General features: G+C 40.1%; 1 protein-coding gene across 13 annotated transcripts in view; it reads right to left on the bottom strand.

Annotated features, from left to right (window-relative positions):
- The window catches only part of Hmbox1 (homeobox containing 1), a 132,227-nt gene that overhangs the window by 72,992 nt on the left and 32,970 nt on the right, over window positions 1-26,265 (bottom strand). For all 13 annotated transcript variants that reach the window (XM_032917938.1, XM_032917937.1, XM_032917936.1 and 10 more), the window contains exons 2-4: window positions 17,328-17,407; window positions 10,926-11,402; window positions 1,918-2,003 (exon numbers count right to left, since the gene is read on the bottom strand). In XM_032917938.1, the coding sequence (XP_032773829.1) occupies window positions 1,918-2,003; window positions 10,926-11,402; window positions 17,328-17,350 (586 nt within the window). In that variant the 5' untranslated portion in view covers window positions 17,351-17,407. The remainder of the gene's footprint in view (window positions 1-1,917; window positions 2,004-10,925; window positions 11,403-17,327; window positions 17,408-26,265) is intronic.

The raw sequence follows: 26,265 nt of genomic DNA, 5'->3' as shown, positions 1-26,265 counted from the left end.
AGTGTGCTCACATACATATAATAAATAAATTCTTTGAAAATAATAAAAAAAAAAAGAGCACGATGGCTCAGTGGGTAAAGGTGTTTGCTGCTAAGAATTATGTCCTGAGTTTTAATCCCTGGAACACATGATAGAGAAACAAAAACCAAACAAAACGAAACAAAAAAACCCAAAAAACCCCTCACTCCCAACATACACATATATGCATGCATGTACGCACTAAAACAGATTGAAGTATAAGATGATTCAAGGTTCCGTATATTCAACACTCAGAAATATTCTCTTCTGAACAAAATCAACTTTGCAATTCTGTTCTGTCATGTCACGAATTTGTCTGGCTTTCCCTCTCAATTTTGCAAATCAGAACATACACAGCTTGTAGTCTTAGAGGCTACAGCAAAGATATGAAGGACAACACCCGTCATGGCATAACCCACCATACCGTGAGTTTCAGTAAAGCTCGTACGATTTACCCTCATAGTGTGTTACACACTGTAATTTAGTTTATTAAAGATAAGTAAATTATCTCATCCATCCTATTGGCAAACACCTAGAGACTTAAAATAATTAAATTCACACCTTTCCTTACCAGTAAGACTTTTATATTAAAGGACATGTTTAAAAGTCATTTATAGGTAACAAAGACATTTATAAAAATGAATTACTAGTAAAATATATATACATGTATGTACATATAGGTATCATAAAGGGTTGGCTGACATTAGGTATAGGGATAAAATTTAATACTTTTACCTCTGAAGTTACAATTTTAATCAAATTAATGAGCAAGAGTAACCTCTTAATAGAAGATTCAGTATTTACCAGTGTTTAGGCCATTGAAGGAATGAACATCAGAGCTGGAAGAGCTACTGCGGTTTAGGTACTTGTACGTAACCACAAGAGTACAAAAACTGAGGCAGGGGGTTGAAACACACAAAGGCATAAGTTTGCAGCCACTCGCTAAAAAGGGTGGTGGTGGCAATTACTGTAACTGTAACTAAGCAGGGTAACAGCCCAGCAGTGCACTGGAAAGAGCTTGCGGATCCTCTAAGAACGTAAGGAAGAGCACATCGATGGGGATGACACACCTGCACTCACATTCAGGGACTCCATGTTTAAGATGTGATCTGGGTAGATAGGACACATACACACCACATGTGGGTGAGGTCTGGGCTGGGTGGAGAGTGGGATGGATATGAAGAATAAAGAGAAGACACTGGTGACTCTTTTCTTCTCAGGAGGCATGGGACAAAGGTTTCACATACAGAAATGGTCCAAAGACAACTTCAGTAGGCAATGGTGGTGCACATAGCCCAGCACTTGGGAGGGGCTGCAAAAGGATCGGGAGTTCAGGGTTGTTATCAGCCATGGAGTGAGTCTGCGTCTGAGTCTAGCGTGGACTGCACGCAACCCTGTCCTAAGAAAAAAACCAAAACAAAAAAACAACAAACAACAACAACAAAACCAAGGCTTTAATGACGACAAACCCCATAACTAAAACAGAAAAACCCTCCCAAACTTGCTTTTCCTCACGAGCCACTTTTTATTGGTAAAATCCTAGATTTAACTTAGAGAAGTGTGAAGCTTTTAAAAATATTAAACAGACAGCAGCTGATAACTTGTCATAGGTTCTACCATAATCAAAAAGAAACGACACCCCCTTTCAATTACAAAACAGGGGTTCTTCTTATTACTAATTATATTGTTGTTAATGTTACAAAATTTACTAACACAAGTTTTTTAGGAAGTCACTGGAGCGTATCCTTGACACCAGAGGCTCTGGTTTAAACCCCAGGCTTCTGTCACCATGCCCAAGCTGACAGGGCTGCAGCACGGAAATGTAAGCGGTATTCCAACATCTGCACAGACGGCAGAGACGAGACGTGATTCTAGAATAAAGGGCTCTGTGGCTCTTACCTGTTACCTGTGCAACAACTGCTTGGGAAATCCTCCGATTGGCAAGAAAGGCTTTGATTTCCTCTTTTATCACACTGCTGTCCCTCCTAACAAAAACAGAAGACAAGACCAACAATGTATGTTGAAGGTAGAAATCCTCATCTTTGCTAAAAGAAAGGTGAAGCAGAGAGGTGGGGAGAACACAGAAAGGAAGGACACAAAAATAAAAGGGAAACGGACTAAACTTGGGTGAAAATATGAAATTACAACAAACCGAGAAACACCAAATACTGCAGTCCTGAAACATCACACCATCAGACAGACACCTCAGTGAATGCCACTGTGGATACAAGTCTCATGTGGGAGGACCGGCAGCTGCATGCTGTGAATAATTCATATTAGGAACAAGGCTGTCATGTGCGGTATGTATGACCTCATTATAGGGAATGAAAACATAGAAGCCCTGGAAAAATGAAAAGCAAAGGCTGTGAAAAATCAGCTGTACGTAGGCTGTGGGTCTGCAGGTTAAGGAAGGCACTGTAGAACTGACACCCATCTGAAAACCTTGGAAATGCTTCCGGGGCAAAAATCAACACAATTCTCATGAGTGAATTAGCACTGTAATGTTTATTACAATTAGCTGCTTCCTCTCCCTCCCTTCTGTATAAGAAAAAATGAAAAGAATGTGGAATGGTTTAAAATATTAGCTTCATATTAAAAGTGTTTATTAATTTTCCATTACATATAGTAAGTACACAGAATAGTTAACACTAAAAACTATAGTATTCAATCTTGGAAATATATATTCTCAGCCTATTACTTATTTAAATAGTCAGCACATTTTCATAGACTAGACAACCATAAGAATGACAAAGCACACGACTCATCTTTCACCAAAATAAACAATACTTAAATAAAAGTTAAACTAGAGTCTTAAAGAACACTGTTCTTGTTCAAGATGAAGGCTGACAGATTGTAGTAGCTAACTTTCTAAACAAGGTCAACAGATAAAGGCCTCAGCTCAAGTCACTGCCATCTGTTCTTAGAAAGCATGAACTAATGATCTTTTTCTGATTTACCTTTGCAAATTGAACAAAAGATATCCTTCCTTTTATTGTTACTATATGTAGCCCCCAAAACGATATACAATTATTACAATTCCATATAGAATTTGTTTTCACTTTTTGAGAGAGGAGCTCACTCTTGTAGGCTAGGCTGGCCTGGAACTATTGAGCCAAGGTGGGGCTGAAACTCAAGGCATCGTTCCATCTCAGCCTCCTGAGTGCTAAGTGTAAAGTTCCATGTTGGATACTGTCGAGAGAAGCCTCGGCCATTTTCCACTCTCTCATATTTCAGAGACAGTCTCTGAGTCCATGCTGGCCTTGAATTTACTGTAGTTTCGGCTTTCTGAGTGCTGGGATTACAGCTGTCTGCTGCCATGTCTGGTCTCCCTCTTGTATATATTATCTACATTATACCCTCAATTTTACCTCTCAGCAAAGTCTAATCGTTAACCACTAGCTATTCACAGTAAAACCCTGCTCACCCTTGATCTGAGACGAAGGAATCACAAACCTTTAAAAATCATTTGTGAATGAACCATAAATTCCATGGGGGTTCATGTCTTGCTGTAGACTGGAGCAGAAACAAAAGTATCCTATCAGAATATAATAACTTGTGATTTACCTGAGACCAGGTCTTTCAGCCCCTTCATTAGGAAGGGTTATACACTGTGGTGAGGGATGCCATGCTTCCTGTGGTGAGTTGGACCTATGCATGCCGTGTATGCATCTATGTTTGCCTCTGAGCCCAGAGCTCACCAGTTTGCTAAACTGGCTGGCCAATGATCTGTAGGGAATCCCTCAGGGCTAAACACGAATGCCACCGCTGCCTGACTTTTTAATGTGCTGAGGATGTGTAGTTAGTTCCTCATTCTTGTGCAGTAGGCTCAGTATAACCCCTAGGGCCATATTCCTGCTGTGGGGAATTTGGGAAAATAATAGAGATGGGCTACTGAGTATCCAATATGTAGCTCGACAATAAATTCTGAGTTATTGGTTGGAAATCCTAAACAAAAGGTTTCAAAAGAAAATTAAAAATTAGTTGCCTAGTATAATATTCTAAATTTTTAAACTGATTTAGATTCCTGTTTACATCAGCAGTATCTATTTCAGACGGCTTTTGTTCACAGACTAAATCATTTGCTTTCTGAAGTAACTATAAAATTAAGTTGAAAATTTTTATACAAAGTGTTGTATTTCAACATACGGAATGATCTTGGAAAATGAAACTATACTTGAGAATAATTGTTCAGATTAAATTTAATACTTTTATAGGCAAAATGAGCAAATAATATTTTCCTGACTAATGATTTAAAATCAAAATTAAATCAACCTATTTTAAATCAAATGCACCTAGAACAGACACTAAATCATAGAGAATGGAGAACAAACACTAAACTATGTAAGCAGTTCATGAATTACTCACTGCCTTGCAGTGTGACATTATTAAAGGACTGCAACAAGCCAGTAAGAGTCTCCAGTGTTTAGAAATCAGCAATCTATTCACTGCCTCAAAGAACACATTCTTATGCAGGTCTTTAAAGCATCCACAATAAATCTAAAAATGCACATACGTGTGTAACCACATACATTCTTTACCGCTTTACCACAGACACTTCTTGAAAAAATAATTTAAAAAAAAAAAAAAAAAAAAGAACGGGGTATCTATAGGACTAAATGATGCCTGGCCAGCATCATAAAACCCCCTGGTCTCAACTTCCAGGCCCTCCCCTCCTTAAAAGACAAAAAACACGTGAGGGAAAGCCAGTTAATATTTTGTTGTACTCTAGTTACACCATCCAGTAAAACAAGAACATTAACACACTCCTTTCAAGGGCTTTCACTTCTACAATCAGTGTGCATTAACTGTGCAAAATAAAGGGTCTATGGCATTTTCACACATGAGTATAACAAACAAACTTTGGTCCATTCATTCATTTGGCTGCTATGACCAGCCCCACCCTCCTCCTTACCGTCCTCCACTCCCACTGCTCCCCTTTCTTCCCCTTCTCTACCCCCTTTCTCTCCAAATTTCAAAGGGTTTTAAGATTATGGATATAGCTCAGTGGCAGTTGCTTCCCTAGTGTGCACAAGGCTCTAGGTTCAATCGCTAGCTCTGACAACAAAGGTCTTTAAAATGTTTCTTCAAACAATGGGATTAAAAACTAAATGATATAAATACATACATATATGTGCATATCATACATGCAAAAGAAATTTCTTTGAAGTAGAAAGTTTGGAACTGTAAATGTATCATGTAAACACAAGCTATTATTTCTATAAACTAGTCAGACAGGATCCAAAGCAAAGAAGAAACACGTGACCAACTCTAACTGTAAGACATACATCAGTCTAAGTGTGCATCTTGGACCAGGTACTTCAAGCACCATGCGTGGACAAAATGCTCTCAAGTCAGTTAGGTGAGAAGACGCCTGCTTGCTTGGGTTCACTAGGTACTTGCAGAAACGGCACAGCATTCACCTTCACTGTCCAGCTCCATCCTATTAGGCTGACTTGGCTGTTTGTCTTCTCTGCCTTCTCCTTAACTGTCATTCTAGCTGTGGAACCACCCATTCGATAGTGTAAAACATCGCTTACACAAACATGACTCACTCCTCTTCTAGTCCATATTTCTCCTTTGTTGAAAACTTGAAAATTTGCCTAAAGAGAATGTGTCCCTTCTTCCACTCCCCCCAAATATCTCACGTGCTTCACGACTGTCCACATGAAGTCTTAGTGAATTAGCACAAGCAACCACTTGACCACAGATAGGCACAGGAAGTGCATGCTACTTCTCACTCCTGTTTTCAGATTGTTGCCACGTGGTCATCTGATGGGCCTAGTCTGCAGCAGGATGGAGCTAACCATTGCTGCCAAGCCCACTGCCTTTGCTTTTAAGACTAGTTAAACCTTCCACTATTATCCTTCCTAATAAATACAGCAGGCTTCATGAGGAATGCCTTTTTGACAAATCACTTTAAAAAGGCAATTTATTTATTTTACTTTTCCTGTATGGGTGTTTTGCCTGAATGTACAGATATGTGTACCATATGTATGCCTGGAGGGATGGATCCCTGGAACTGGATTTGCAGACAGTTGAGAGCTCCCATGTAGGTGCTGGGAATTGAACCAACATTTCTAGAGGAGCCAGTGCTCTTAACTCCTGAGCCATCTCTCCAGCCTCCAACAAATCGCTTTTAAAATCTGTATATTTGTATGTATGTATGTATATATGTATGTATGTATGCATGTATGTAGGTATGCATGTATATTATGTATGTACGTACTTATGTGAGAATAGGATTTTGAGGCAGGGGTCTTGCCACTGACCCAGAATGGCTCTGAACTAGAGATCTTTTCTCAGCTCCAGAGTGCTGGGATCTAAGTGGCACCACTACCCTGCTCTCTGCCTTTGTTTCGAAGCAGGGTCTTGCTATGTAGTCAACAGTGGACTTGAATCTACAGCGATCCTCCTGCCTCCACCTTCCAAGTACTTGGATTCCAAAAGGGTATCACCACAACTGGCTTCCTGACAGCTTTTAAAAAAGACATAATATAACTGCCTTCGATTGAGAGCCAGATTCTCCCTGATTATCATGGTTTACAAAGAAAGATCTCATTTTTAGATTAACTCTTAACACCTCAGTTGTACTAAGGACACAATGTACTATACAGTTCATGCCCTTAGCATGTCATCTATCTCTCCTACCAGTCTGGAGAGACTTTTAGCACAATGACTGTCATATTCAGCATGCATTTTTCATACCTTAATTTGTTTAATGAGTGAAAATTTTCTAGAGGTTAAAGGCTATAAAATGGAAAACCTGATCTAGATAATTTATATAGCAACTTTAAATTCTTATTTTCTAGTATGTTTATGTTTTCCAAATCAGGATGGAACGGCTATTTGTGGTGATTCAAAATGACACTGATTTGTTTTCTGGAAGAAAGCAAATTAAAGGGCTCACATTTTAAAATGATTTGCTTTAAGATGACTCACACTCCCTAAGTTAACATACCCTTAGCATTCTGGATGTTGTAAAGGAGTAGCTCAAAGGCACCCAGGATGAAGCCAAAACAGTGTGTTTCACATCTGAAAGACACTCACGATTTTCTCCCTGTGTACAACTCTAAGAGAGTGTTAAAGGGTTTAGAGCTCTTCTCCATGCAGAATGTGGAAGGAGAGGGGCACCACCACTCAGTGGTGCTGCCTTCTCATGGAGCATGAATCCTGCCTGCACAAGCATACACAGCCTGTGACCCAGCTACATCAGACCAGAAGCCTTTTCACATGGTCTTTGTTAAATTTGGGACTGTTTTCATATTTACAATAAAATACCCTAGGGACAGAACCCAGTTGAAACACAAATTTCAATTATGTTTTACATAACCTATACAGTGAAACTAGATGTAACTTGGGAGAGTATTTTAAAATAACTGTGCCTAGGAATGTGTGATACCATGGAATTTTTCACTTGTGACACAGCAGTTCCCGTAAATTTTGAATTTTAAAACACTGTGGCTCATGGAGCTAGACCTTATTTTAATGCACAGCGTTACTAATTCCAAATCGTCTCATTTACATGATCTCATACTACGTAAATGAGCACAGGAAAACACTGATACATCCTATTGTATTTGCAGATGCGGACACACATTCCTATGCAGACACTTACATGCTAATAGGCCTTTTAAGATGTCCTAATATAAAGTGAATCTTCACTGTTGGCTTTCAGTCCTTCCTAAAGTAGCACATTCAACTATGTACTGAAAATTTATATGCCAGTGTGGCTTTCTTCTTCTTCCTCTTTGATCACAATTCAAACTATCAAGGGTATATACCTTCATTACATACCTTCAAATTATATATTGTAATACGGCTTGATTGGATTAGAAAATCTGCAAAGCGTGTCCCTGCAGGTGGGACTGGGGGCCAGAGGTCCCTGCAGGTGGGGCTGGGGGCCAGAGGTCCCTGCAGGTGGGCTGGGGGCCAGAGGTCCCTGCAGGTGGGCTGGGGGCCAGAGGTCCCTGCAGGTGGGCTGGGGGCCAGAGGTAGGTTTTGCACAGCAGCTGAAGCAAGAAGGCACTCAGGTGTCCACGCTTCTTACCAGAGCCCACCAGGTCAGTCCGGCCACTAGTGTGAATAAGCAGCAAGGATGGCGTGTCACTAGATGGACAGAGAATACCCAGGAAGGACTACTGCTTGAAAAAATCCTTGTTTGGTAAGGGACAGATCTGAAGTAGCAGATATGTTGAGGAAGGAGAATGGCAAGCCCCGTAAGGAATGCCATTCACATTCTCTTGAAGAATGATATTAACTCCCCTTCCTAAAACTTTATCAAATCTAAAAGCATAAGTAATTTCAGTGGTAAAATATACCATCAACACAATGATAACAAAGACATGGGATTATAATTTAGGCTCAGCTGCCCAATAATCAAACTTTCTTAAGCAAATTACTAATTTTCATGAACCTCAGTTTCTCTGATTAACCATTCGGCATGGCTGTAGAGACCGCAAATGTCATGTGAGCAACTTCTCTCTGTGCCCTAAGAAGGAATATCCTTTGCAAACTTGACAAAGGTGAGGAGGGGCACGCTTGAGCTGGAGTGGGAGAAAGCCCAACAGGGGGGACCAGAGGTCTAGAAGTTCCTAGCTGACTAAATGTCACCACAACAGCTATTCTGAACAAGCAGAGAAAGGGAGTAAGAAAGTGTCCTAATAACCGCACAACAATTAAGAGCGCACAACTGAAACACATACTAAACCTGTGAGTCTGCATCCAAGGGAATGTGCACAAATACTACAAGCTGGCACTGAACAAATAATGCTATTTTGCCATCTTCTCTACTAATGAAAAACTCAAGAAATTTCAAATGAAAAGTGGCTCATTTGTCCAAATGGTTTTCCTTTTTAAACTGGAAAATGATACATGCTAAGTTCCAAACACCAGCTATGGCCAAGGGAGTGACTCTGGAAGATAAAGCTATGGGTTCAATCTTCCGCACTAAGAAAGTCACCAGAAATAGCAGCGTCTTGGCACCAGTGTTTACAGCTGAGCATGAACCAAACCACTGAGTCTCTTGAACTGCACAGCACTGAAACCTGGCCAACACTGACTATGTCTGAGGTGTGATGCTCCTCAGTACATGCACCCCATGGTCCCTGGAACCCAGAATTCCATACATAGCAACTCTTCCCTGAAAACAAACTCAGAAGAGCCCATGTGTTTAAAGCCGTCTCACCACAGAGGTGCCATAGGATGAATCTTCATACAGCAGTGCCAAAGCCCCCACCATTCGGTCTTGGTGTCAGAAAATTTTCAGGACCGCTTGTAACTTTTGTTGTTACTTCTGGTAAGTCTACACTTCTGTTCACTAACAACTGTAACTAACTTATCTGCAGGCTCTCATCTTTTTTTAAATTTAAGATTATTTTATATTCATGAGCACTTTGCTTACACGTATGTGTGTACAACATGCATGCTTGGTGCTTACAGAGCTCAGAAGAGGGCTTTGGATTCCCTAAAACAAGAGTTATGGATGACTGTGAACCACCATCTGGGTGCTGGGAATCAAATTCAGATTCTCTACAAAAACAAGTGCCCTTGAACAGTACGTCCATCTCTCCAGCCCAAGGCTTCATTTTTACACAACTGCATAACTCTATTGAAAACAATGTTTTTGTCATTTCTATTTGTAAAGGTCTAGAAAAACTTCCTAATTCCAACCATTTAGTACAGAATGTGAAGCCGTGAGAATGGGTGTGGATCCTAAAGTATTTCTATGTTTGTCAGTCTGCCTCCTCTGTATTGTTTTCCTTTTGATGCTGTCTGGAGGTAAACGCTCTGTAAGTTACCATGTTAGCTCTGAACTGACATCAATCTTCCTGTCCCAGCCCTCCAAATGTTGGAGTTACAGGTATGTGGCCATACCGGCTTATATTAATCAGAGAAAAGACACACCTTTTTGATACTTTTTCCTGTTTCTCTAACTTTAATGAACATATGCATATTTTAATTTTTATTTCAAAAACAATAATAACTGGCTATATGTATATATCTGTATGTGTGCCATACACCTGTGCCATTGCATGCTTGTAGTCAGAGGACAACTTTTTGGGAATTGGTTCTTTCTTTCCACTTTGTTGGTTCCAGGGTTAGAACTCAGGTTCTCTGACTTGGCAGCGAGCATCTCTATTCACCGAACCATCTCATCAGCTCCAAATCCTTATTCAAAACACATTATCCTTATGGCTTAAGCCAAATTTATTTACTCAGTTAACATGCTGAGTCCGCACCATGGGATAAGGAAAATACCATGTCTACTACCCTCAAAGTGAAGCAGTTCTGGTGTAAAGTCCTGACTACCTTGGTTGAAAGTGGCCTTCTTTTCTTTGTGTTTAAACTCTGGGTGACCACACTTACTTGGTGACTGATGGTGTACGATGTGCATGTGGGCATTGCATCTACTGCCAAAATCAAAACTTCAGCTTTTTAGGGGCAGGGTGGTATATATCTATGTTTCTTACTGAAAATTACTTCTGACTTAATAGTTGCTTAAATTACAGCACTGATTGAAGTGCTGCAAGGAAAAAAATGAAGAGTGCATGTATTCCGCATCGTGGTAAATTCATCTTACCACTCAGAAAAAGTATTTACCATGAAAGATTGAGGACTGGATTGGTTTAAACGGACTTCTGCGAGGACCTGTCCGCCAAAGCCATATAGAGAAAGCCCTTGGACGAATCAAGAGACTAGAAAAGCTTAATCACACAGCAAAAGGACTGAGGCAGAGAAGAAATAAAAAGTGTGAACTAAAGCCACAATTTCAAGTTTCACTTTCATTTCCAACGAAGGGAGGGAGAAGCCATTGTTCTTCCTGGTAAGCTGCTGAGATACAGCCTAATTCAAAACAGTCTTAGAAACTAGAGCTGTTTGGGGGACTTCTAAATAGGCAACATACTAACCTCATTAATTCCTCCACTTTATCATCTACATCTAGGTCCTCTTCTGAGGCTTCAAAGCTATATGACCTCTGACCCATGCTGTTTACATGGTAGCGAGACGGTGACATCTTCCCATTGGATGTGGACAATCGATCACTGTTCTCTCTCCCATTTTGATTGGTAGTGCAAGGCAGTGGGGAGGTATCATAACTGTTGCTGGGTGATGGAGACATTCCCGAGTGCTGGGTCTGCGTGGAAGCTGTGGCTGTAGAGGAAGATGCTGGAACGTTGTTGGTACTGTTCCCATACGAGCTTCCCCCGTAGCTGGACCTCCTTCCAAACTTATCACTATGCTCTTGATCAAGACGGTCCAAAGTTTCTAATGCATGAAGAATTTCATGTTTGGTCATCCCGGTACGCCGAAGACGCTGGAGCAGATCTATCTGTTCTATGGTAAATCTGGGCTCATCTGTGTAGTGAGACATGGTTTCCAGCAGCCTGGAGAGAAAAGGAGGAGGATAAAAATGAAGAGCTTTTATTGTCAGCTAAAACCCATCCCATCACCAAGAATCCTCAACAGAAGAGGCTTGAACTCTGCGCAAGTTCTCCTTACTGAATATAAAATCCTAAGGGATAGGGAGATGCCTCAGTCCATTGACAAGCTTGTTACGCAAGCAGGGGTGCCTAAGCCCAACCTCTCGTACTAATGCAAAGCTGGAAACAGCAGCGAATGCCAGGTACTGGGGAGGCAGAGACAAGAACGTCGGTAGGCCTTGCTGACCAGCCAGGGAAGCCAATCAGTGAAGCTCACCATCAGTGGCTTCCGCAGAATGTACACTTCTGGCATCCACATGCATTCATACACATCTTAGTAAGTCACACATGCGCACACAAGTGTGCGAGCCCACACACAGATATACATAACAAAAATGAAAAAGAAGAGTCCTGACAGATTTTTTGTTGTTGTTGTGACATGGATGGCTACAAATCCTGAGTTTAGTAGAAGTGCATCAGCTATAACATAAAACCCAACTTATAATAGAATGAAATTTGTTGTTGTTTTGGTAATCAACCAAAATTTGGAAGCAAAATGTTAATTATGCAAAAATATCCATCCATCAGGTAAAGTACATCAGTACATCAGTACATCAGGCCCAGACTATGTGATAATGTACAGGATTTGGGGTTTCTTTTTTCTTCAATACCTGCAAAACTGACCAAGAACTCTCAGGCCATTCAATGACAAACATTTTTCTTGGCTGAGTCTAAGTGAATGCTAGTAACTACTATAAACACTTCAGTGGTGAGTAAGAATAGTACAAACAACAGGACATCAAGCCCTGCTCCTTATTCTTAGCACTCTCGTGAGCCGAGTGCTCTCTAAATGGATCCCTCATGTGTGTACAGCCAACTGGAGCTATTCATGTCTCAGAAAATTAGTTCTACATGTTTCTACTTTGACTAGCACAAGACACTATAGCACACCAGAAAATGCTTTCTTAGAGAGAAAATTAATTAATATTTTGTTTGAGACATTAGCCCAGTAATGTCTATCGTAATGTTTCAACCTGTGGGTTGTGACCCCTTTGTAGATCAAATAACCCTCTTACAGAAGTCGCCAAAGACCATCTGAAAACACAGATATTTACATTACGACTCATAACAGCAGCAAAATTACAGTTATGAAGTAGCAACGAAAATAATTTTATGGTTGGGGTCACAACAATATGAGGAACTGTAAGGATTGCAGCATTAGGAAGGCTGAGAACCACTGCATTAGCTGCACCATAAAATGCTCTCTCCTTGAATTTTTAATAAAAGTCAACTTTTAAATGAAAGATTTACATTACGTGTTTGTCTCTATTATTCTGTATATCTGAGTGTTAATGTGCATGTGTGTATGTGTACCACAGGCATGTAGTTCCACAAGAGGGCACTGGATGTCCTGGAACTGAAGTTACAATTTTGTAAGATGCCATGTAAGGGCTGAGGACCTAACCTGGGTCTTTTGCAAACATAGCAAGTGCTCTTAACTGCTGAGCCATCTCTCCAGCTTCTAAAATCTGACAGGATTTTTGAAAGTGATTTTAATTTTTATTTTCTAGTGATAGATACGATAAGTGATATCCTCCCAATAAGGGAATGCCAGGAGACACAGAAGTCAAGAGATGTCCTTATCCTTTAGATGTGCTCAGGCCAGGCCCCAGCGCTGCTGGATAGCTAACTATTCCTTCATCCCTGTGCATCCCTCAACTGGAAATCCAATGGAGCAGTCACTTTTACTCAGAAACTGGGTGAGAATTTCATATGATATGACTTTTTCTAGTCCTCATAGCAATTCTGTGGTAGACACGATTTATTTTGTTTTATCTTAATGTTACATTATGAGCTGTTAAGGAAGATGAGGCTTAGAACACTTTTGTATCTTTCAGAAGGTCTAAAGGCAGCCTGATGGCACAAAGAGAACTTTCACAGTGAATCTGGCCAACAGACTGAGTTCAAGGTCATCTTGGAACTTAGTGAGACCTGTCCTAAAATCAAATTAATCCAAGTACTCTCTGCCTCCATTTTTATAAAAGCAATTGCCAAACTAAAGTAATGTACTGGCTTGGCCAATTCCAGTTACATCTCCTAATTATTTTTTTCATCTTCATAATTACTTTCCCTTGAAAATAAAAGGCCTGTTTTGGTATCTTCAGTTCTTATCCGATCAAGACACTTCACAAACTGTTCTTCCCGTAGATGCCCAGCTTTAAGGACTAATTTATCTATGTGCATGAAAGTTAACCACATTTTCCTATCCTGTTCAGTCAGAGCAGACAGTAAGTCATGTGCCATTCTTCAAGCCTCCCTCTATATGACATGACACTATTAGTATAAAATTTCACAGCATCCGAAATACTTTACACCATTTAGATAATTCAACAATTGGAAACTACTCTTATTCTAAACTCATAAAGGGGGAAATAGGGCCCACCCATCACTTTGATTGTCCAGAACACCTAATCATTTCTAAGTACACGTTCTTACTGTGTTTAAACAGCAGTCTATAATTTGTACTAAGAGCAGCCCCTTCTGCCAAGGGGGCTAAGGGAGAGGTCATAGTTGCTAGGAACAAATGGCAACTTAGAGGAGAAAGACAAGGGCATCATACACATAACACAGAGGACACGGTATGTCACACACGCACACACACACAAATGATTAGAAGCTGTCATGTGCCAATGTGTATCAATACACATGACAAGATATACTATGCCAATTTCCATTTGTACCTCACATAATCTACCCAGTGTAAGCACAGCATCATAACAGTACAGCAGCAGATGACCTATAACGGTCATCTAGCACCATAATGCCAGCAATCCTTTTACAATAAAAGATAACAAGGAGGGACTACATTACTTTTCTCATGCACAGAGATCACTCATATGATAAGGGATAGTTTTGTTTTTAATTACTAATTTGAATGCAGGTTCCAGCTAATAGTAATTAAAAATAATGTGAGAATTTTAACACTGAAATAACAGAGACAAACATTTAAATAGAAAACAACAATTCAGGACTTAGGGCTCAATTTCTAAGTTGATACTGTAAGACTACAGTACATCTTAAGACATGAACTGTATTTTACAATAATACCTAAAACTTTTCTAGATAAGCCACAAGGCCCAGGACACACCTTTATAAATGATATTCTGAAGATTGACAACAGAAGGGTCTAGCTAAACATTCAGAAATGACTACGTGGTATTGAAATCACAAGGACAAAAATGACATGAATTTTTAAAGCGTCAATAGTTAAGGTTTTCTTGTCAAACAGAAATTTCTTCCAGATTATTTTGGCTGTTTTTAATCTTCTTCTTCTTCTTTTTTTTTTTTTTTCCCAGAATGACCAGGCAGAACTCATTTTGCCTTGCATATGTGGCTACTGTAGGATGATTCAAAACATTCCAGGCCTTTCTTACTGTGTATATAAAATATATCATTCCCTACCATCAAAAGAGTGACCACTTTAAAATAAGAAAATGATATGGAAGAGTAAGTAAGAAATGTTTTATAGAGAACTGAGCTTCATAGCAGGGTAAAATAATTTATAATTTAAATTATTCCATAAATTGACTAAAACCTAATAACAGCCTATGATTAGAAACCATGGTACAAATGCCCTTCTCATAATAAAGGATTTTATGGGGAAAAAAATTCCATTCCAGTGTGTCAATCACACTTGAGTATTTTTTAAATTAGCTTTTACTGAGTCCCGGTTTGCACAGTTTTGAGGGAATTTGTTATCCAGCTTTGACATGGTTTCAGACACTGCCATAAGTGACAAACATGTCTATAAGAAACGGCAGAGCTGATGCCCATCGCACCTACAGTGCTCTGTTCTGCTCGGCTCTGCTCCGGCATTTCTGAGACAGCCTTGCACACAGTTCAGGCTGGCCTCAAACATACTCTGATTCTGCCTTTGTGCCCCAAGTCCTGAGATTACAGGCCAGAGAATACTAAGTCTCAACAGACTCCTGAACATGGAAACCAGAGTCAACACCTAACCACTTGAGAACTCTGCCTTCTTTCAGGGATGTCACATGAACCCTCCCCAGACACTGCAGTAAGTTGTTGACTGGACTTCAAAAATTTTAAACAAACTCAAGAGTTTGACAGATGCTTTGAAAGCATTGACACCTCACCTGTGAATACCAGCATAGCCCTGCAGCATCAGTGCTCAAGACAAATGACAACAACAAAAAACCCAAAACCTTACTGCTATTCTCATTTGGCAATACATTCTTTAATTCTGCTTTCTATTTAATTGAATTATCTTTAAAACTGTGACAATATCATATGTGTATACAACACACCAACTACTGCACTACTCTCTATGTTTGTGAGTTTAGGGCTCACCTGAGGTACAAAGCAAGCTCCAGGCTGTTTTAGACACACTGAGTCCAGTCTCGAAAGAACCAAACCAAAACAAAACAAAAGGGCAAAAAAGAAAAGGAAAAGGAAAGGAGAAAGACAAAAGCGGCAGCAGGCACCCCAGCAAGCAAGCCTGGGGGGTGGGGCAAGCCTCAGAGATAGAGTGCCTTTCTTAGAGCACTTGGCAGACTCAGGACAACTCCTATCATCTGGCTCTCTTCCAAAGCCTTCTCACTAAATCAGAGTCAACGTGGGGGGTAGGGGTGGGGTCTAACGGAAAAAAATAAATAATGATGATGATGATGATGATGATGATGATGATGATGATAATAAAACCAAATCTTAATGCCTACTTATTAGATTATAAACTGCCAACCAAAACAGAAGAAATTTAAGTGAAACAGACTCTACCAAATTTTAGAAATTACATAGGCTCAAGGCACTCTGCACTAGCCGCTAAAGATACACTTAATGAGCTAATAGGCCCTTTATCTTCTCTAATTTCTGAAATTCCTGGAATACTTTTATTCGGAGGCCTATTTCATATGAACTAGTGGTTACAGTTCATATTCCAGCACAAAAACACTCTTGAAGCAATAGACCACCTCCATTTTTATCTCTCTGCCTTGACTCTGAAGAACAGCTAGCAACTACATCAGCTAACGGGCAGAACTATGCTAGTATATGCAGTAGGGGAGAGGAATGGCTTAGGTGTCTTTAGAGCTTGCAAACAAAACAAGCATTAAGATAGCATGCTTTTTATATTCTACTTATTCCTGAGAATGCAGCAAGAGCTCTCTCTAACACTTAACCATCCACCTCACAGGCGTCTAGGTTATCAAACAGTTAAACACAATAAATATGATGCTGGAGAAGAGGTTCAGCACTTGCTGTCCTTGTAGAGGTCCTGAGCTGGGTCCCCAGCACTCACATCAAACAGATAACAACCACGGCAGTTCTGGAGGATCTGACGTCTCTGGCTGCCGTGGGCAACTGCACTTGTGCATACACACACACACACACACACACACACACACGTGCACATAATGAAAATAAAATAACTTTCCAAAAAATAATAAATATGGACACTTTATGCTAAGATGAAAAAATAATTTCAAAATATAAAGTTAAAAAATGGTTAAAAAAAAAAAAAAAAAAAAAAAAAGCCCCTAGGTTTGAAACCTCACCCTCACCATATGATACTTGTTTCCCTCGATGTCAAAGAGATACACTATTTGAATAGTTTTCTAAAAGTTTCTTTGCTCTTGGGCTGGCAAGATGGCTCAGAGGGCAAAACTGCTTGTGCTAAACTGATGAGGAGAGTTTGACCCCACAGGGAAGATGGGGGAAGAGCAGCGCACTACACCAACCCAGCACATAAAGACAGATGACATTGTTAAGAGTTATTTGAACTCTAAAAGCATTTGCTGTCACATCTGAGGCACAGTCCTAGTCACTTATCACAAGGGCGGCGGACGGGCTAAGCGTTGAGATGATACTTACACCACTGGAAAGGAGCTGAGCATACTTTACATGAGGCAGATCAATGGCCTTTCCAAAGATGGCCGGCCTTATTTACCATTCTGTAGAATAAAGACAGAAAAATTGAGAAACAATTATATAAGTCAGCACTGAATAAAAAGTTTATAATCAAACAACTTCAGGGTATTAAATAAAAGTTAACATTAGATCTTTTTTCAAAATTATTTTGTAATTCTGAAATGAAATAATGAATTGGAGCAAAACTTAAACAACGAAAACATGGCATTAATAGTTTTCCAAATGATTCCCTTGCGGAGGAGCAATAAAAAAAAAATCACCCAATTTAACTTGTTATCGGGAACCACCCACAGACGCGGATATAAACTTGCAATGCAACACACACACTGTGCTGGCATCTAACAAACTCCTAACTGGAGATTAAGCCTTGGCCCTCATCCATGCCAGGCCAGTGCCGACTGAGCTCCACTCCCCCAGCTTTCAGATGTCCCATCGCCTATGACACTAACGAAGACGCTTTTAACAAAGCAAGCTAAGTGTAATGCTAATCTTGCTGCTAGGTGAACTCCATTTCTATGAGTGTCAACTGTCACAACTATAAAGAGGGGATAAAAATGGAGGCTGGTACACTCATCTTCTGATTTGTATTGTTTCACTAACTGTTGAGACACTTCTACCCTCTTCAGTTCTGACCACACACAGACAGACAGACAGACACACACACACACACACACACACCTATTAAGAGTCCAGGAATCAAAGGCCAAAGACTGAATTTATTAGCCATGTCAAACCTAAATCTGTAGCTAGAGACAACTTTTTCCATAAATGACAGGTTGGTACAAATCGCCAGCACCCTACCTTCACAGGTGCTCATAGACACCTTCCCATCATCATGGACACACAGAAATAAAGAAACTAACAACAACAACAACAACAACAACAACAACAAACTAAGCCAGAATGGTGTTATAGGCTTTTAATCCTAGCACTCTGGAAATATCAACAGAGGATCACTGGAAATTCAAGGCCAGCCCGGTGGACCAGTGAGTGCCAGGTCAGTTTTGAATTACACAGAGAGATCCTGCCTCAAAAAAAACAAGAAGTGGGGCTAGGAAGGGAGTTCAGGGTAAGGTGCATGCCACACATGCACAAAGAACGGGGTTTGATCCCCAGCACCCATGTAAAAACAAAACAAGAAAAATTAATAAACTAAAAACAAAATGATCAATAACAACTAATTAACTAATTAATTAAAACAGGCCAGGCAAGGAGGTGCTTTGGGGAAGTAGAGATGGAAACATTTCCGGGGCTTGTGGGCCAGCTAGGCCAGCTAAGCAGTGAGCTCTAGATGCTTAAACACTAAGGTGGGGAACAAATGAGAAGAGCACTTGCCATTCACCTTGGCCTCCACACTGCTTATATATGCATAAGCATGCACACACAGACACAGAGATGAAGGGAAATATTAGAAAAATTTGCAAACATGTTGCAAACACAGAAAGTATACGGAGCTAACAGCTTAAGTGCCCACAATACACAGCTTAAACAGTTAATAAGTCTGATACTACCCCACCCTTCCACTCTGTGCCTAAGGTTATTTTCAAGCCTCGTCATTTTCACGAATAATTCTTAGCAAGCTTCAATATCTGGTTTCCAAATCCAGAATAGACTAAGCCAATAAAAACTTTAAAGGTAGTTAAGTGTGAAAAAAAGTTCACTCATAGAATTAAAAACAACAAAGGCCAGTTACCTGAATTTAAAAAAGAAAAACTATTTATTTACAGACACACAGAACAAAGCTGATCCTCATAATTGGTGGTGTTTATGATCTGTTTAAAAAGGAAGCAGACTGTGACATATGAGTACTTTCAGGTCATTTGGGGAGTGAGGGTCGAACCCAGAGCTCTAACATGCTGACCCCACTCAACCACTGTGCATCTCCAGCCTGACAAGTTTTTGTTGAAGCCAAGACAATTAAAAGCTTATGCTTTGGGACATTAGTCAGAGGTGTTTCGCTCATGTCAAACATTTTTCCTTTGAACAGTCCCAGATAAATATTGCCTTCTATATTTAGCATCTGAGAGGCAGATGGTAAGTGTAGGGTGAAGAACGGATGGTGACATGTGAGAAGGCAGATTCGCAGATATAGAAATTTTAAAAAGCATCATGGTTAGAATATTAGGCCTTAGGGGGTTAGGGATTTAGCTCAGTGGTAGACTGATTGCCTACTAAGTTACAAGACCTGGGTTTGGCCCTCAGTTCCAGGGGGACGGGAAAAGTAGACTACTAGGGCTATCCAAAGTGGCTCATACCAGCCATCCTAGCATTTGGGAAGACCAGCTTGGGCCACAAATTGACTAGCCTGGGCTATACAAGGAGACTCTGTGCATCCTCTAACCACTACCACCAAAAATAAATAAAATACTAATACTAATTTCTCAAATAATTTCTCTGGGTACTTCCAGACTATAAACTTAATGACTATTCTCTCAGCCAGATTCACTGGGTAAAGGCTTTTTGTGAACCACTTATTGAAGTTCACAATCATCTGAGAAACATTAAGACACCAGCTGCCCAAGGTCAACCAGTTTTTCTTATAGAATTACGGGCTTCATCTTCAAACTGTAGGGTTAATGACACAATTATTATCTCTGTATTGTTTCTCTGGAGTAAATATTTCTCTGTGATAGGTGCTGTGAGATGCAGTGAGCATGTTCAGCATTCATGATGAAGCAGGCCTGTCACAAACCATGGGACTTTTATTCTGGAAGAATTATTACACACTACCTGTCAAGATCTTATAGCCTTTCTGATACTCATGCTGCTTCTACACCTCCAATGCTGGGAAAACTTCATGGAGATTGTAAAGTTGCTTCTTGTCACTTCAACCCACTCACCTGGCTTGACAGAGATGGATTAAATTTCTGTCCTCTCCTTTCTTTCACACACAACTTGTAAAAATATCAGCCTCACATTTGCAAACAGCTTCCAGCCCAGGCACTCCCACAGCTTTCTTAGTCAGCCTTGCAGGGCCTTCTTTGAGTGTGGCTCCCCAGACTCAATACAAGACTGTAGAGTAATTAAGGAGAAGGCAGAGAACTGGGTTCCCTGGGCCTAGAAAAATCACTCTGCCCATAGTCTTTTTGTGTATTTTTCAGATAATGTACAGCTCATTTGCACAGTTGCTGAGCAAACACGCATGGAACTATTACACTGCTCAGCTTTCTTTTCTAAGTCCCTAGGCACTGGAAATTTTGCCAGATAATCCCCAGGTGTATTAATACACGCCATCAGAAGAGTCCCAGAATTGCCACATGCCTGCCACAGGCTCTGTGACAATGTAATAGTACAGAAATTACCAGTCTTGATAATGATACATGTCAGGCTAGGACCGACAAGGACATATTTACAGAGAAAATCCAAGTTAACCTAGGACCTACTAGCTCAAAGAGGTAGAAGAGAAGCCAAGTTGATTTTTGAACAGCTTTCAAGTAATCTTACTTGGAAACTACTGACTTAAAGGACAATGAAAACTATACAATAACACAATGTCATGTATCTTAGGTGAAATATGTTGCCTGGGTATAAAGGTAAGTTGGGCCTAGCATTATCAAAAATACCTCTTAGGGGTCTGAGGATATACCTCTGTCATAGTGTGTTTGTCTAGCATGCTCAAGGCCCTGTCTTCAAATATGAGCACTACAAATGCATATACCTGGAGTTTATAAATACATAGGTATATGTATCTATGCTGTAATATCAATATTTCCAAGATGAATACTTAAAATGAAGCTACCCATCATTAAAAGTAACTTAGACAGCAAGCGCCTAAGACATATCCCCTTCAAAGGAATTCATATCAGCTATTGGAACAAGTGCCTTAAACGTCCCCAAACTAGTCTCTAACCCGTACTTATCACACATAGTGAATACCTGCCCTAGCCAATCAGCTCCCTGGCCCTTCTGAAACACAACACTTCCCTCCTGACTAGGGGGAACTCTTTCATTCCTAAGACAGCCAATGCCCAGTAGAGTTTTCTTCTATCATCGTGTTACAGGGATCTGTACATGTAACTGTAGTCCTTACTGGAGCAGGAGCTCAAGAGCGAGGACTGTTTCCTACCCACTAGCCAGCCTCAATCCCTAGCAATGTGCGAACTTAAGGAGCAGTAAGCAGATCTTTGTTTAGTGCAGAAATTAAGTCTCACACCAATAAGATAGTCCAAAATTCTAATTTGGAAAGCACAAAGAGCCTGTAATACTAAAACTTAAAATATGCAACTGATCACCTTTTCAGACAATTAATAAGCATGTATTACTTACAAATTAGAGATAAACGTGTTTTGCTCTTAAAAGGTGAATAGTGTGTGTTCTTAGAACTAAGAATTTATATCTACATCTACACTACATTTAGACTCAAACTGTGTTAGGATTAGGAAGGCCCCTGGTGTAGCTAGAACACTAAACTAGAATTTAGAAACTTAACAGCTCACACTGTGTAACCTATAATAGTCCCTGGAGTTCCCGACAGCAGGGGAACTGAAAGCCATGAGAGCAGAGCTCCTTCCAATGTGATCAGTAACTTTATAAGTCACTGGTCTCTTATTTATTTATTTTTAAAGATTTATTTGTGTGTTTATTATATATACAGTTCTCCCTGAATGTATGCCTGCATACCAGAAGAGGACTCATTATAGGTCTCATTATAGATGGTTACAAGCCACCATGAGATTGCTGGGAATTGAACTCAGGACCTCTTGAAGAGTAGTCGTCAGCCCCAAGTTGCTAATCTTTTTAAGACGACTCTCTACTGACCTAAGGCAGAATCTAATTCTGTGTGGCATACACTTGGAATATTCTGATGTTGCAATAGAACAGTCTACTCAGGGGTCAGTCTGTATCTATTGCTTACTCACTCATTTGAAGCCTCTACTTCATGAGCAGAATAAAATGACAATCATCAGAGCAAAACTTGTCACCCTGGACTGGTCAAAGATCCAAATGTCCTTTTCATTTTGCACTTCCCTCAATCCTGCAGTTTCTTAATGCTTACTCACCGAAATAATTAAAGTTAAAGAGTGAATCCATTAAGCTACAATAGGGTAAATCATAACTTCTTCAGACAGAACTGATAATAATGAGCAGACAATGTTTTCTAATCACCTCAGCTTATAAATGAAAAAACAATTCTAATAGAATATACGCAGCACCCTTACTTCTTCCTAGATAAGCCACAGCATCTGTTGAGCAAAGGCAAAAACAAGGCCCTGCAACTGTAAATCTCTACCTTTTACAGGTCTGAAGTACCTCAGTAGAACCCAGATGCTATTCTCAAGAACGTTACCTTCAAAAGAATTCAGACGCCAGTTTCCGAGTCTTCATGGACAATAAAATCCTAAATTTAATCACTACCAGCAAACACAGCTGGCCTACTCACTTATCTACTAGGTGAAGTAGCTCATGCTTGTCACCCTAGCACTCAGAAGGCTAATCTAAGAGGTTATCGAGTTTGAGGCCAGCCTGGGCTACACTGGCAGATCCTGCTTCTAAGGGGAGCTTGGAATCACTAATTCTGGAAGTAATGGTGCTGAGTTTTATATCATGTGGCTCTCAGTGGCTTCAATGTGGATATTATCGCTGACAAGAAAGTTATCACAATTGCCTAGATTGCTTTTCACAGATTTAGAGGCCATTTTTTGCTGAAGCCAGTGACTCTTCAGTGGAGAGAGAGAGAGAGAGAGAGAGAGAGAGAGAGAGAGAGAGAGAGAGAGAGAGAGAGAGTGTAGCATGACCTTTTGATTTTCTGATTTTAGGAGACAAAAAAACACTATGTATCCACTAAAGAGAATAGTGATTGATTACTTCACATCCAATAATCTTTCTCCACATCTTAACTCATCCTTTTCTTTACTGATAAATAGCCCCAAACTCCATCTTCCCAGGAGATTGAGACTTGGGTTTCCCACCTCCATACTTGGCTATCTAGTAAGAAACATTTTTAAGTCTTTGTTCCACATTGATTTATTTATTTTGTTCATGGTGGTAGTGGGGAAAATACACTTATGCCGTGATACACATGTGGAGGTCAGAGGGTAACTTTTGGAAGTCAGTTCTGTTCTTCAACCAAATGAGTCTTAGGGATTGTACCCCAGTCATGGTGATAGTGCCTTTACTGAGACATGTGGCCACAAAGGCATTTTTTAAAAAAACAAAACTTGGTTCAATGACATGTATTATGTGGTGAGCAAAACTGGTCTATCTGGTCATTAACACTAGTATCCAGAAACCTAATTCCCAGATTAATACTTACAATGACCTGCACAATACATAAAAGGAAAAAACAAATACAGACATTCAGACACTCAACCGGAGATTTTGCTGAGGTTAAAGTATTACAAATGTTCAGTATGAAGAAGCCTTCTCTGGCTGCATGAAGCAACAATTTCTGTTATTAATATATTTACTGAAATTTGCTGAGAAAAATTGTACAACAAGCTAACATTTGACATCCCTTTTACCTAAAAGTGTATGTTTTATGCCTCAAGTCCTGTAGGCCTTGTGTTGGTCATTTGCGCATTCAACAAACATTGACCACCTAAGGACAAGCAAAGCACTGGGGAGCATAGTCATGAAAATATACAAGTTCTACTCATATAGAACCTATATTCCTGCAGTGAAAGACACAAAAGGGTCAACATAGACTCCACATCATGGTAAGCACATAAGAGAAAAGGAAAAGTGGGGAAAGAAGATAGGACTTGTGGGTTGTGGAACTGCATGCAGCCTTAAATAGGGTGCTGAGACACTCTCACTGAGGAAGTTAGACCTGACTGAAGACTAAACTAAGGGAGGGAGCAACCACATAGATTAGGGATATAGGACATTTCAAGATCTTGAGTCCAGAGTCAGCCTACCAGGTTCAGGACTGACAAACACAAGGATACGTGTGAACAATTAGAACCTAGGCTAAGCAGGAGCCCCTCCTGGCAGCCTAAAATCCAAAGGAGCCTATAGTTTCTACTTGGAAGTACAAAATACTTCTTAGCTAAAAGAGAACTAATCATTTTCGTGGGTAACTCAGAAGGAAGCCTAGTATATACTGCTAAGGGTAGAATTTCTAATATCGACAGGTTAGCAAAGAACTTTCTTCTGTACCTCCAGCACCTTAGAGAACATCATCAGGGTCAACCTTAGACTAGTTTAAAGCACAACTGTTAATTTACTAGGTGAGTATTGAAGGCAGAGGACCAGGGAATTTAGCTCTCCATGCACCTCCAGAGGATGATGAGCTGGCCAGGTAAGATAGCACACACTTGTAATTGCAGTACTCAGAAGGCTGAGGCAAGAGGATCATGACCAGCCTAGCCTATATAATAGACCCTGTTTAAAAACAGAAAAGAGACAGGGAAGAGAAAAGCTTTGGAAAAAGATAACTTGAAATAAAGAAATCAGAAGAGACACCTCACAATGGCTTCAAGTCAAAATTAGGAGCGTTCCACAGGGCAGCTTCATTGTATTCACAGGACACTACAAGTACCCCATAGAGTGCTGACTCTACCTCCTACAGAGTCAGTGTACAGCTTCCTAGCTTATGCAGCTGAGATGAGGGAGGAGAGTCTCAGTTATTCTACTGCTGTGAACGAACACCATGGCCAAGACAACTTGTAAAAGAAAGCATTTAATTTGTGGTTCACCAGTCCAGAGGAGAGTGGAATCCATGACCAGCATGGGAGGAAGCATGGCAGCAGATAGGCAGGCATGGTACTGGAGCAGTGGCTGAATGCTTACATGTTCACACAACAGTGGCTAGGCAGAGAGAGAGGCTAATTTGGCCTGCCATGGGCTTTTGAAACCTCAAACTGACACACCTCCTCCAACAAGGCCACACCTCCTAGTCCTTCCCAAACAGTTCTGCTAACTGGAGACCAAGCATGAGGAATGGATTGTGTACATAGTTAATTTCATGTGAACCTTCTCCCCATTCTAATTGGTGAGATAAAGGCTCGAGCCTATTATTGGGCAGTGGAAGAAAAAGGTGGGGCTGGAGGTTTTAGAGAGTAGAGGAAGAAGGACAGAGAAGAGTTGTGGAAGGAAGATGGAGCAGAACCATGTGGCCTGGAAAAGCCCCAAGTAGCAAGGGATCTCATAGCTGGGAAACAGTTAGTGTAGTGATCAATCTGCCTAATCTTATAAATATTATAAATATTATAACTGAGTTGTGTGGTTTTTGCATAGGCTCATTAAGGTTGGAGATTTACTGCAACACAGAATGGTAAGATTTAATTTGGCATTATCTGCTATAGTTTTCCTGGATTCAAAACCCCTTCCTCTGAACTATTTCCTTCAGTTAATCTACTGGTAAGCTCAAAAATTCTTGAATTTTATGACACTTATAAGCTAAGACCATACAAATATAGTCTTTGTTTATTGTATGCAACTAGATATAATATGGACTCCCCAAAAATCTTTGTGCTATGAATTATAGATGGGAAGAATTCTTGAGGAATTTATTTTTATTGCTTATGTGTATGGATATGTTTGTGACTGAGTACCTGAAAAGGCCAAAAGGAGGCTTTGGATTCTGTGATTCTGGTGTTTAAGAAGGCTGTGAGCCACCTGATGTGGGTACTAAGAACCAAACACTGGACCTCTTGACTGAGCCCCCAGACTGAGCTCCTAACCACTGGGCCATCTCTGTAACTCCAGAAGAATTCTTTAACCTTTGGAATAATTTCCAGAATCAGATCAACATTAATTTCTTTTATATTACTTCTAACCAGCATAATAAATATGCTAAATATGCACCCCCTGGTCTTTATTTCTTATTTATGATCATCTATAAATAAAAATATAAAACCACCTATTTACACAATGTTTAATAATATCTACTAGGGCTACACAACACTGGGGTCAACAGCCAATTACGGATCAGGAAGCA

The sequence above is a fragment of the Rattus rattus genome, chromosome 12, assembly GCF_011064425.1.
Source record: "Rattus rattus isolate New Zealand chromosome 12, Rrattus_CSIRO_v1, whole genome shotgun sequence".
NCBI classification, from domain to species: domain Eukaryota; kingdom Metazoa; phylum Chordata; class Mammalia; order Rodentia; family Muridae; genus Rattus; species Rattus rattus.
Note: the sequence above shows the minus strand (reverse complement) of the source record. Positions and strands in the feature narration are given on the sequence as shown.